The 13,116-nt window shown below is 37.7% G+C and overlaps 1 protein-coding gene and 1 long non-coding RNA gene across 3 annotated transcripts in view; one reads left to right on the forward strand and one right to left on the reverse strand.

Moving 5' to 3' along the window:
* The window catches only part of LOC148127363 (uncharacterized), a 50,769-nt gene extending 40,005 nt beyond the window's left edge, over positions 1–10,764 (reverse strand). Inside the window, exon 1 of the long non-coding RNA XR_015742252.1 lies at positions 10,608–10,764. This is a non-coding gene — a long non-coding RNA (uncharacterized LOC148127363). The remainder of the gene's footprint in view (positions 1–10,607) is intronic.
* PCSK1 (proprotein convertase subtilisin/kexin type 1) overlaps positions 9,599–13,116 on the forward strand; it is a 39,934-nt gene continuing 36,416 nt past the window's right edge. For both annotated transcript variants that reach the window (XR_015742250.1, XM_026719249.2), the window contains exon 1: positions 9,599–10,052. Coding sequence is in view for 1 of the 2 variants with exons in the window: in XM_026719249.2 (XP_026575034.1) it covers positions 9,873–10,052 (180 nt within the window). In the remaining variant the exon portion in view is untranslated. The remainder of the gene's footprint in view (positions 10,053–13,116) is intronic.

A 13,116-nucleotide genomic window follows, 5' to 3' on the forward strand; every position in this document is an offset into this window, starting at 1 on the left:
TGTTTATAAAACCATCCAGCAGAATTAAGAGGGGGTGGTGGGTTGCTAAGAAAGACAATGTGCTGGAGGCTCTTTAAAAACTCTCAAAACCAGCTCCTAAAGCTGTCTCTAACCTGTCTGCTTTTTAACTGTAGCTCTTACATATGGCATCCTATCTGAAGCTGACTGAACCTATGCTATAAAAAATTTGTGCTATACAAAAATTAGGCTTCCATACAGTATTTAATGTAAATTAAAACATTACAACTAGCCATTTCACTTAAGGATAGAGAAAAAAGGAACAATTACACACAAAAATGTATACCATCCATATTTCCAAGTACATTTTCAAATGGACCCCAGACTATGAAACGTTTCTTCAAATATAAATTGAGAGCTGAGCAATTTATACCATTGTATAATTGATAGAGAATAAGTAACCTTCCAGAATTTTCACGGCTTTAATGGACATTTAATACTCAGCCTGAGTTATGCTGCAATCAGATATGTTCTACTATGTAACACTATCTAAGGACTTGGCACAGCATAAGTTGATCTGTCGTTTAAGATCCAAAAGCACGAGGATACCATTTATGAGATTTTTAAAAATCTTGCTTGCTTTTAGCCATTGTTGCTATGTGGATTATGGTTTCTATATCCAGCTACAAAAACCACCACAAAGAAAGAAAGTAGAAAATATTGTTTGTGGGATAAAATACTGCCAATCTCTTCATTAGATACCCAGTACTAGTATGATGAGAGGTTTATTTTTATATTAACAACAGCATGATTTTTCACTGCTTATAGAAGATCAAAGTTAGATTTTAACAAGAATAGAACAAGGTTATTTTACAAACAAAAACCTACAATGCCTCTAACTTGATCAATCAAGCAGACAAAAGCAAAATCTTAAGCAGTACCTGGGCCGGTTGCTGATGTGTTGGCATAGCAACTCCCAGAGTTCACTGCCAGTATTATATAATTAGTTATAGAATTATAATTATTAGTTACCAAACTAATATTGTCATAAAAATAGACAATGGCTGATATCGGTTGAGTATATTTAAACTGAGTACCTTAAAGAATTTATTTGATAAATTCTTTCATATCTTTTATTTTTTTAAAAGACCAATATTTTTCTCCTTGTAGATCTCCACATTATTAAATAAATAGGAATGGACATAAATATTGGCTTGAGCCTACACAAAAAATTAACCAGGAACATATGGAGATTTTTTAAAAGAACAAGCAGAAATAAAATCTATGTATTAAATCCATATCTATTATTATCTTTTTTCCTACTCTGAACCCTATAAGGTATTATATGCAACAAGGAAGCGAACAAGTAAAACAGTGTAGTAGAAAAAGCAATACAAATCATTAAAAAAGTACAATTTTAAAAAATGTAAGACATATTCCAATACAATACCAAATATCTGGACACATATTTTCTCCCATCTACTATATGAAACTTATAGTCTTAATCAATTTCCTAAATATCAAGCTTAAATGTACCCATTGATTTTCTTCAGAAATGTTGTTTAATAATAAAGCTGATAATGGGTTTGTCCCCCAAAAACAAACATTTTACATAACTTTACAGATAATGTCCCCACTTAGGCACCATGCCCTAATCAGGATCATCATACTGATCTTTTACAACTACTAAAATCAGAAATTCTGTCTGAGAACTATTATAAGTAGGAATCAATACATAGCACAGAAATTTCTTATTCTATCTAGCCATCTAATTCCTACAACATATGTTTATGGAATCTGGATATTACATTGGATAAACATTGTTATAAGTTATCTTGTAGTACTTTAGCACCCTTCCCTTCCCTGCCCTATTCTCCCCCCCCCACCTTACTCTACCCTACCCTACCCTACCCTACCCTACCCTACCCTACCCTACCCTACCTTATAGTACTTGTGTTCTCTGGAGCCACCTATCTAAGTGCTTACTATTCCCAACCTGTTTAGACTCTTGATCTAGACAAGAGTCACCCAGATGTTGTCACTTGCTTGTTGATAGCTGAAATGAACATCAAGTATGTTCTATTTGCAGTTTCTAAATGTGCTCTATTGTGCAATAATTTGTACTTCCCAATAATTTGTACCTAAATCATAATGCAGACTATTATTCTTATTTATTTATAAGATTTATAAGGCTGCTTCTTTCACACTTTGTAACTGTGAGCAGCATACAAAAGTAAAAATGAAAAAAATTCAGAAACCAAAAATATTCTCAATAAAATAAAATAGAGTCAATACATAATTAAGACTGGCAATAAAAACATACATATCACAGAATTGGTTCATCTAAAAGCCAAGTCTTTGTACGAAAAATGCAATAAGGTTGGAACAATTCAAACATAAGGGGCTAGAGCTCATTCCAAAGGGCAGAGAAGGCCCATAAATTCCATTGAACGTTGTTTCAGAGAGGGAACCTGGAGCATGTTTACCTTATGACACAGGCAAAGATTCCAGGGATAGACAATCTCCCAAGTAACCCAATGTTATATTGGACCTCATCCGTAATAATCAGCATGCTGAATTATACATGGAAACGTACTGGAAGTCAGTGCAGCTCACAAAATAGTGGTATTACATGGGCATGGTGAGGCATACCCATTGTTATCTCTCCTGCTATATTTTGGACCAACTGAAGTTTTCAATTGGTCTTAAAAGGTAGTCCTATGTAGAGTACATTATAGAAATCCAACAGGTTAGTGACTAAGGTATGAGTAATCAGTAAACAGAATGTCTTGCTCTAGAAGAAGATGCAATGGGTGCACAATATAAATTTGCAGAAAGGCCTCACTGATCTTTAAGTAAGAACCAGGAGTCTAGAGGATCACCAGATTACAAACCAGTTCTCCCACACATACAGAGATGCCAATATCAACTGGAAGAAACAATAGAGAAAGGAGGCAACACCATGTCACCTAGCCCCAGCCCTCTTAGCCAAGGATAGTATGTTTAATGGCATTTAAGGTGGCTGAGAGCTCAAAGAGGACTAGAAGTGATGCACTTCTCCATCCTAAACCCATTGCAGGATTATTGAAAAACACAATCAGTGCAGTCTCAGCATATTTTTCTTATTCGTATCCATTTCAAGTATTCATAACCATGTTTATACTTATATCTGTTATCTAATAATTGCTTGACAAAATAAAATAAATAAAAAAATAAAAAAAAATGTTCCAGCCTGAAACCCAGTAGCAAGGGATTAAGGCTATTTACCTTCCATGCATCTTCAAAATTGCAAGTTGACTGCCTTCTCAATAACCTTCTTTAAATTTGACAAATAAAAACAAATAAACACTACCTTAGAGTGAGAAAAATCCCTTTCCATGTTACTCTGAGTATGAAGTTGAGATGAAACTATGCATAAAAATAGCAGCAGCCATATGTGTCTCTTGAAAAGGTGTCACCAGACAACCTCCAACACATCTCAATTTAGCAGGAAGTAATTTAAAAAGGAAAGGAGTTGTTATCTGCATATATTAAATGATATCTATGACAAGCTGTAAATTCTTCATCCAATAAGAAAGCAACAACTTGTGACACAAATGATCACAATTCCTATTATGTGCTAACAATAGTGTCAGCATCTCTTCTTTTTACCTCTGTTAATAATAGATCTTCAGTTAACTATTTAAGTACCACAATTTCACAAAGAAGCTTGAAAGATGTCTATGGAGATTCTCACACTTGAACGCTTGTTAACCAACAATGCAAAGAATGGACAAATGGTGAGAATGATGTTATCTGTCTTCAAGATCAGAATGAAGACTGAGGATTGACAATTCCCCATTAGCACTACAAATGAATTTAATGTGCCTGAGTGTGTTGAAAAATAACTTTTCTTGATTCAATTTTAGAAGTATGAATGACAACTTAAAATAGTTAATATGATAAAATACATTACAGTATAAAAATACAACAGAAGTTTGCTATAACAGAGCTTAAGGAATATATTGTATACTTCTCATCTGAACACTGATCGAAGCAAAAGAAAAAATAGGACCTGTATGAACTGAAATAAAAATGGTTATTGGCAGAGACAACCAGCATTTAACCAGCATTAAAAGTCCTGAAGCTGGAGCTTCTTCAGCGACAGACCGAAACCTCGTCTCTGCAAGGCTTCGATCCGTGCTCGCTGCTGGAGTGCCCCGAGCCGGCTGGCTTCAGGGCTAAGCCACCCCATAGAGGTGGTGAAGAGGGGGGAGACTGCCTGCAGGGTTGAGGAGAGCTGCATCTCTCCTCACCAGCTGGCCATTACTCCCTTTCCTGAAGACAGTTGCAGCGGTGGTCAGAAATGGCCACCACAAGAACTCGACCGGAAAAGAATGTGCAGGAGGAAGATAAGAGGAGAAAGTTTTGGATGACCAGGTCAAACAGCAAAAGCAACAAATAAGGTACCTGGAATTGAAACTATTAAAAAACAATAACATTGTTCCCTAAGAATATTTTTAAGCTGTGAAGGAGAGAGAAAAGGGAAAAGATTTGGGTTTTTTTTTTCTCCTTTTCCTATACTAACAGCTAAGAGACTTAAGTAAGAAACTGGAAAAAAATCCACTTTGACATCAATAGGCATTTAATGCTGAAAATAAAAAGTCAAAGGGATAATAAAGATTTCTGGATAATCAAAAGCTTTTGAAAACAGGAAAGGAGAGAGGAAGAATAAAAGGGCAGGATCTGGAAGGGAGGAGACTGCCTGGAATTAAAAAAGAACTTATAGCAAAATCTCAACAAGACTTCCAAAAGATACATTCTAACTGAAATATCGCAACAAAAACCCCAGGAAGAGAAAGTCGAAAAAGAAATAAGAAGATGTAATTTGGGACTATCTGGATTACTTGATGATTTCTGGATTCTTGGTTATTGTTTTGAATGACTAAAATCAATCGTGTGGTTGTTTAAAACTGTTTAATATGGCCCCACTTTTAGAAGAACTGAAAATGGAACTTAAAAAGTACAAAGAAGATGCACAAGAAGGAGAGGTTCTTTTGGCTTCGTATTTCAGTTTTTAGAAATGGAGATTTGGAATTATGAGAAACAACAAGAAATGCCTGCAGAACAAGAAGATTGCGACAAAGAAGAAGCCATCTTTAATGAACAAGTAATCTTTGATGAGGAAAAAAGGAAAGGGGGGGAAAGAGAATGGAAAGTTTAAGATTGGGAAAAACTACTCAAAAAAAAGAATAGAGTGAAAAATAAGTATAAAATCAGAAAGCAACAGAAGAGGGAAATGCAGAAGAAAGAATTGGAAATAGAGAGACAAGGGGATAAAAAGGGGAGGGAGAAGATGAGAGGGAAGAAAGAAAGGAAAAGAAGTCATGAAGGACAGAAAAAAATACAGAGAAACAGGGCCTATTTAGAGATAATGGGTGAAAATTTAATGGAAAAAGGGATTCTGCAAAGGTTCATAAGATAGTATGGTTATATTAGAGGCAGAAATAATTTTAGAAAATATGAAACAATGTATGATTAAAATGTCTGATAAAATAGCTATCGTAATTTAGTGGAATGCTTGTCAATAAATAAATGTAATAAAAGGTATTTAATGATTTATAAAACATACGTGAAGAGAAATAAGGGAAAAATTAATTATGGAGATTATATGTGTTTTTAAGGAAGTATGATACTTAATTGAAAAGAAGTGTTAAAGATGTTAAGATTTTAATGATTATTAATGATAGAACTGAACTGGAACGGAATGAGGGTTTATAATTACATATATTTGCAATCTTTTTTTAAAAAAGAATATAGTGTGTATTATAAGAATGTACCAAGCAGAATTTGATTGGAAGTTATGTATTATGTATTATATTGAAGGTCATAACCTTAGGTATATATTGAAGTTTAAATAAGAGTTGAATGGATGTAATTAAAAGATATAAAGGTGTCATACTCCAATTAGTAACTACAGGAGAAAACTTGTTTAATGAGAAAAGATAATATGAAATTGAAACAGAACAGACAAAAGTATAAATATAATGATTTGAATTGAGATGAGATAATTAAATTAAAATCGAGAAAATCAAAAGAGGGGAAAAACTATATAGAAAATGCAAAATAGATAAGGAATAGAATACAAAAAGGAGCATGAAATTGAGTTTTGTGTCTTATAAGGAAGTTCAACCTGGGACCATGCTATTTTCAAAAAAGATGTTTTACTTGTATTTTGTATGTGTGAAAACCCAAATAAAACGTTATTTTTTAAAAAAAAAAAAAAGTCCTGAAGCTGAGAAAAATTTGAGAGCTCTTACAAGGGAAGATATATAAGCAAAACCCCACAGGGATAGCAGTTGTGGGGAAGAAGGGAATGGTGGAAAATACGACTACTCATTAAATTGTAGTTATCCAGCTGGTGGCCTGGAAATACGTTACCTGTCAAGAAGTACTTGTTCATGCCCACATGCCCACCATCACACACATCCAATGCCATCTTCTTCAAGCTACTTCTGCCTATGAGATGTGAATGAGTCAGATGCAATTGTCTGCATATGTATGAGAGTTATTTTTTCCCCCAAATCCTTAATTTATATTCAATTTTAAAAGCCACCAGAAATGTAAGGAAATGGAGAATTACTATTAATGATTCAGTGTGACTATTGAACAATTAACATCAGGGAAAAATATAATATTCAATTTGATTTAATTTTCCTCCACCACAATCACTTTTAAAATTATGATATGGAGCTGGAGCAACTCAAAACCCAAAGAAAATTGCAGAGATCTGCTTTAAGCAAACACAGGCAATTTTTTACATATCAGTCTAGTGGGATCTATCCCTTGAAGAGTCAAATGCCAGATTGCATTGAAAGGTAATAGTCTGGCCTGATTCTTTTCCTAAAGGTTTTTTTTAACATTTTTAACTTTTGGGATATTTAGGACATATCTAAAATGTAAAAATGTCTAAAATGTCAAAAATAGAATGATAAAAGGTATGTATGACCCATACAGCACACAAAGAAAGTTTGCATGCCTAATAGTACCCATACATGAATGCATTTGGCTAAAATGATGAATTTAGCTGATGGGTTGGATACAAAAAGTGGAATGATGATAACACTGAAATAGTCATAAATGTAAACCCAACTGTATCCCTCACCAATCAAAGTAGGATTGCTTTTTATCCCAGTTTAAATCCTGAGTTCATACAACAATCAAGACAGCTTCATTTGCGCATCTAATCTAGCTAGTTTTGATTCTGTGTTTTAACTTATTATGATGATTGATGCCTTTGAATTGTAAATTTAACAGATAATCAGAATTGGAAGGGACCTTGTAGCTCATCTAGTCCAACCCCCACCCAAGCAGGAGAACCTACACCATTTCTGACAAATGGCAGTCCAATCTCTTCTTGAAAGTCTCAAGTGATGGCACTTCCACAACTTCTGAGGGCAAGGTGCTCCATTGGTTGATTGTTCTCACTGTCAGAAAGTTTTTCCTTATTTCCAGGTTAAATCTCTCCTTGTTCAGTTTCCACCCATTGTTCCTTGTCTGTCCTACAGGCGCTTTAGAAAATAGATTGACCCTTCCTCCCTGTTGCAGCCCCTCAAATATTGGAACACTGCTATCATTTCTCCCCTGGTCCTTCTCTTTACTAGACTAGCCAAGCCCAGTTCCTGTAACTGTTCTTCATATGCCTTAGTCTCCAGTCCCCTAATCATCCTGGTTTCTCTTCTCCATACTTTTTCTAGAGTCTCGACATCTTTTTTATAATGTGGTGAACAAAACTGGATGCAGTACTCTAGGTGTGGTCTTACTAAGGCTTTATAGAGTAGTATTAGTACCTTGATCTTGTTGTATCCCTCTGTTAATGCAATTTAGGATTGCATTAGCTTTGTTGGCTGCTGCTGCAGACTGCTGGCTCATACTTAGCTGGTTATCCACTAAGACTCCAAGATCCCTCTCACAGTTACTGCTTGAGTGTGGGAAATATTAATACAGAACACTTGATTCTTCTGAGGAGCAGTGAACAAGTAGATTCAGGAAGAACTGAATCTGGAGACACAGTGATTCAGACTAGAAAAGGGCTAAGAATATATATTGTCCTCCTATCCATTTAACATACACAACAAATATATTTTGGTAGGAATGGAAAATATGATAGCTTGAAAAACCTGAAGACTGAAACATCAACAGTTTATGATATGCAGATAATACACTCAGCTCAACATATTTCTTTGAAAAATCTTAGACACCTTCATTGTGAAACTGAAACTGGAAGTGAAAAATCCAAATTGAAGTTCAATACTAAAAGGCAAAGTTTATGCCAACCAGTATGTCATTTCAACAGCAACGAAGAGTAGCATAATGTTTATCTTTAAGGGTTATCAATGCTAATATACTCTATAAAACTGGATCCTGAGAACGAATGAGAAAAAGAAGATGCCATCGAGTTATATGTATGCAAATATGCAAAAACAAAACTTTATTAGAATTTCCTTGGAAGATATAACAGTAATTACTAAATAAACGTCAAAAGGGCGAACATTTATCCATACAATCACTGATTCATCATTCTGTCGTTCCCCCCCCTTACCCCACCCCACAGATACCACTAATTCGGAGTAAAATCCACTTGAAAACATTTAACTTCACTGTGCAAAGCCAGCCTTTTCAGATAAATTATATTCAAGATGTTTGCAAACCAAGAAACTAAACTGAAACAATAACAAGGTAAGGAATCTTGTATGACCGACCAACTAATATGCTGCAAGGTGCAAAGGTTTTACCTCTGGTTCTTCACCTTCCCACCATTTCATCCCATTAAAAGGAATGATAGCAGCCATATATTCTGCTTGGCTACATTTCCATGTTTTTGCCCTGTGCAGAATAGGGCTCTCTACCTAAGCAGTAGGAGAGGGAGCAACCTTTATTGATCGATGCCTACATCTTTTTAAAACTAGCTGGGGTGGGGGGAGGCTACACCTATGGGTATAGTTCTTGTACACACACACACACACACACACACGGAGAGCGGGGAAGAGGGAGAGGGAGAGGAAGAGAGAGAGGAGAGAGAGAGAGAATAAAGAATCCTCTTGGGTAGTCCACCTGCACTCTTAATTAAAGAAGAGATGTTACTCACATGCACCCACCCCTTTTTGGAAATTTACTCCGCTCCCAACTGCCGCCCACCCGGTTGATTCCAACATCTGGGGACCATTTCCTCTCTCCTCCTTCCCCCAAACCACAGCGGTGTCCAACTCGTCAGATCTTTAAGGCAGGCTTTGCACTGAGAATGGCACCGGTTGGGGAAGCCAGAGCTAGCACGGATTCGCTCTCGAGTCCCTTTCCCAGCGGGGGCGAGCGGTTTGGGAACCGGGCTTGGAAGTGGGGAGAAAGGCGAAGGGCATGAGTGGAGGGGGAAGGCTCCGGGACCGCGGACAGCTCCTCGCCCTTCCTCCGCCCCCCCTCCTCCTTCGGCTGCGCCGTACGTATTCTCTGGATTATTTTGATCGCAGCCCCGGAGCCCCCTGCCTGCGTTGGCGACCGCTCCGAGCGGCTCCTCCTCTTCCCCCGGGAACATCCAGCAAGAATCCAGGCCGGGAGATTTGACGTCAGGGAGCGCTTTCGTCCTTTTGACGTGGAAGCCGCTCATTCCCATTCCGGCCGTGGCGGCTCCGAGCCCGGCTCCAGCATGAGACGAGCGGAGGAGAGCGAAGGAGGCGACGGCGGCGAGGCACTTTCTTAGCAACTGCCCGCTCCTTCCTCTCCCGTAGCAACCGGAGCCCAAGGGGACTTTCCTCGCCTTCTCCAGCCCAACCATTCCCGACTTCTCCCGCCTGCCTCGTAATCCGCTAGAATTCATCTCCTCTCCCCCACCAACCAACCCCTCCACGGAAAGTATCCCTCCCTTTCGCTCTGCCGGGGCCATGGAAAAGAGATGCCGGGCAGGGCAGGGCGTGATCGGGGCTCTCCTCTGCGCTTGGACGGTGGTCCTGCTGGCCAAGGCAGAGCGGCAGTTTGTCAATGAATGGGCAGCCGAGATCCCCGGAGGTCTAGAAGCGGCGCGGCTCATAGCAGACGAACTGGACTACGAACTTCTGGGACAGGTAAGACGCCACCCTTCTCCTTTCTCCCTCCCTCCCGCCCTCCCTTCTTTTGCTTGGTTTTTTTTCTTCTTCTTTTAAGTCGGGCAACTTTCCTTTTTCCCGAAGCAAAGAGAATGAGAAACGGCGGATAAGGGATCCTGCGATTGGCAGGGGGTCCAATGGGTAAGGAACTGTTGCATCTTTGGGTTTGGGAAGAGTGCTCCACACCTTTCCCAGCAATCTTTCCCCGAGCTACTCTGCCTTTAAAGGTGCCTTCTCCCTCGCTGGTATGGATGCCCTTGTTGTTGTTGAAACGAACAAGAAGCAAGCGGATGAGAAGATGAGAAACTTTTGAGTTCTTTCCCACTTCTCGCCTGCCCCATCTTCCTCCTTTGGAACTGTCACCCCTGGCTGTCTTGTCACCTTTGCCCCTGCTCCATTTTCCCCTTGAGCAGGTATTTAGTTATTTAGCCAGCTACCACTGGAACTGTCCACACCAAGCAACCTACAAGGATTAAAACAACAGCTATGACCAATAATAACCCACGGAGTAACCCCTAAGGTAAAATAGCCCACCCCAATCATGACAGTGGAGGCTAAGGATGATTTGGGGTCCAAGGCTGAGCAGGGTTGCATATGATCTGTTCTCGGCCGAAGAAGCCCAGGTGCTGAATGGAGCAAAATCAGCAGCAGTTGCTAGAAATTGCAAAGCAGGGAATTAGGTGAAAGCCCCCTGGGAACTCCACTTGGCTTGGCCTTAACCCTTTCTGCTGCTCAAATGCCACCACCACCGAAGGTTCCTGAGCTCCTGCAGATGAGGTCTGTAGGGGGCATGCATAAGCGCACCGACGTGCCTACCATCCCTGTCCCTTCTTTTATTTTTCTTATTTGTATACATTTCATGTATTCATAGCCATATGTTTATACTTATACCTGCTTGACAAAATAAAATAAATAAATAAAAATAAACAAATGGGGTGGCTTTAGCTTTAGCAGCAAAAGACAAGACTATTTCTAGGTTTGGGATCTCCCCTATAGATCCCAAACAACAGACATTTGAAATTGCTCAAAAAGGAATCACCAGTCAGAAGTTCTGGGCAAAAATAAGTTTCAACATTTTCTCCCTTTACTTGAAAAAAGCATAATGATCAAGATGTAGGAGGCTAAAGGCACAGCTACATTTAGTAATCCCTAGTCTCTATACTCCACTTTTTTTTTTCCTCAGTAAGCTCTCTCTAACATCTGTTTCCTCTTCTATCATCTTGATTTGTTTGTTTAGCCAAGCTTTATGGTGTGGGTACATAACATGCATAACATGTGATGATGTGTGTGAGAGAGAAAGAGTTAAGTATATGGTGAATGACTCCTCACCAGTTTATTAATGTCTATTTGGCAAATAAAAGTATGCAAGGTCTGATTCACTGCTGCCTGAGATGAAGCAGCTCACTGCGTTATACATTACAGCATGCTGTCAAAATTGTATTGGCAACAAGTCAGACAAACAGAAGAAAAAACAAAGACAAAAAAATTCAAAGATGTTACAGATTTACTGGCTATATTCATCTATATACCAGAGATGGAGAACCTTAGTTTCTACAGCTGCTGGGGATATGCCCAGTGCTGGAAACTGTAATTTAGCAATGCATGGAAGACCATGAATATTCCAACCCCAGTATATGTCAGCCCATCAGTCTATACCATTAAGGAATCACTCATATTAAAGCTAATCTTTCAAATAATGCAGCATAATAAATTGCTACAAAAGGATTGCAACTGGTCAATTGCAATTAATTACAATGTGCAATCTTCAATAAAAATCTATTTATTGGTAAATAATTGTAGCTATGCATACTCCCATCATCAGTTTTCTTCTTTAGCAAATTAATTCAGACAATATTCCTATTTAACAGTGAATACTGAATTTGAAACTGTGATCAGCACTTGTCCCAATAAATTTCATTAAAATTTAGAATTCTGACCTTACCTCTCAAACTTGGTTCATTGTATACATTATAATACATGTTATGCAGTCAAACACACATTCTCTCCCTCTCTCCCTCTCCCTCTCTCCCTTCCTCTCTTGAAACAGGAGGATAACATATGCATTGCTCATTTTGTACACTTTTCTCTAAATGTGCATTTTAATTTATGTATGCCACTATTCTGCAAGTACTAGTACATTTATTCCAGCATAAACAAATTAGGAAAAATTGGAAGAGAATATGTTTAAAAAAGAAAACATAGTCTATGAAATACACTTATTTTCTTTTGAGAAAATTTCTGATACAGTTGTAGTCATATCAAGTCACCTATTATCTAATTCCTCTCCCATGCAAATATCTTATATGCTATATAACATAAATCTAATTTATCACTGAGCTTATGTCAAACTACCTTTGTAGTCCTGCATGTATATCCATGATTCCATTATGAACATAACCAATGTGTTTATTTCTTTAATAGTCTTTTTATGATTTGTTCAATATTTTTGTTTGATTTTAAATAAAATGGAATACGGAACTTGAAGAGGAAGGATACACATCATTATGAAGCTAAATCATACCTAAATACAACACTTAACTGAGAAGAAGCTAATTGGGAAATAAAACAAATAATGATGAATACTTTCTCTGAGCTATCAGGGCCAGTGCTAAAGCATGAGATACATAACATGAGTTTTATGGAGTTGATGAATTACTTATAGCTATAGCACGGAGCACATACATAGATACATATACACCACTAAACCAGAAGCATTTTGTTCTTAGTAGCAGCCATTCTACTTTCATGATATCTGAGTAAACCAACTTCTGTATTTCTAGAAGCTCACATTTTCTATCCCAATTAAAATTCCAGTAAAACAATTCATATTGAACAGAATGTAGACTAACTAGATTGCTATTTAACTGAAAGTAAAATCATTCAATCACTAATATGCATTTTAAAATTTCCTGTATGAAAGCACTGAATAAAGAAACAACTGATAGAATATTTATAGCTCACAGTTGAACTGTGAGGTCTTCAGTGCTCTCTGAGCTTGGTTGTTTTCTTGCAGACATTTCATTACCAAACAAGATAACATTAT

Source organism: Pseudonaja textilis, chromosome 2 (assembly GCF_049901715.1).
Source record: "Pseudonaja textilis isolate UNSWEBS1 chromosome 2, rPseTex1.2, whole genome shotgun sequence".
Classification (NCBI taxonomy): Eukaryota; Metazoa; Chordata; class Lepidosauria; order Squamata; family Elapidae; genus Pseudonaja; species Pseudonaja textilis.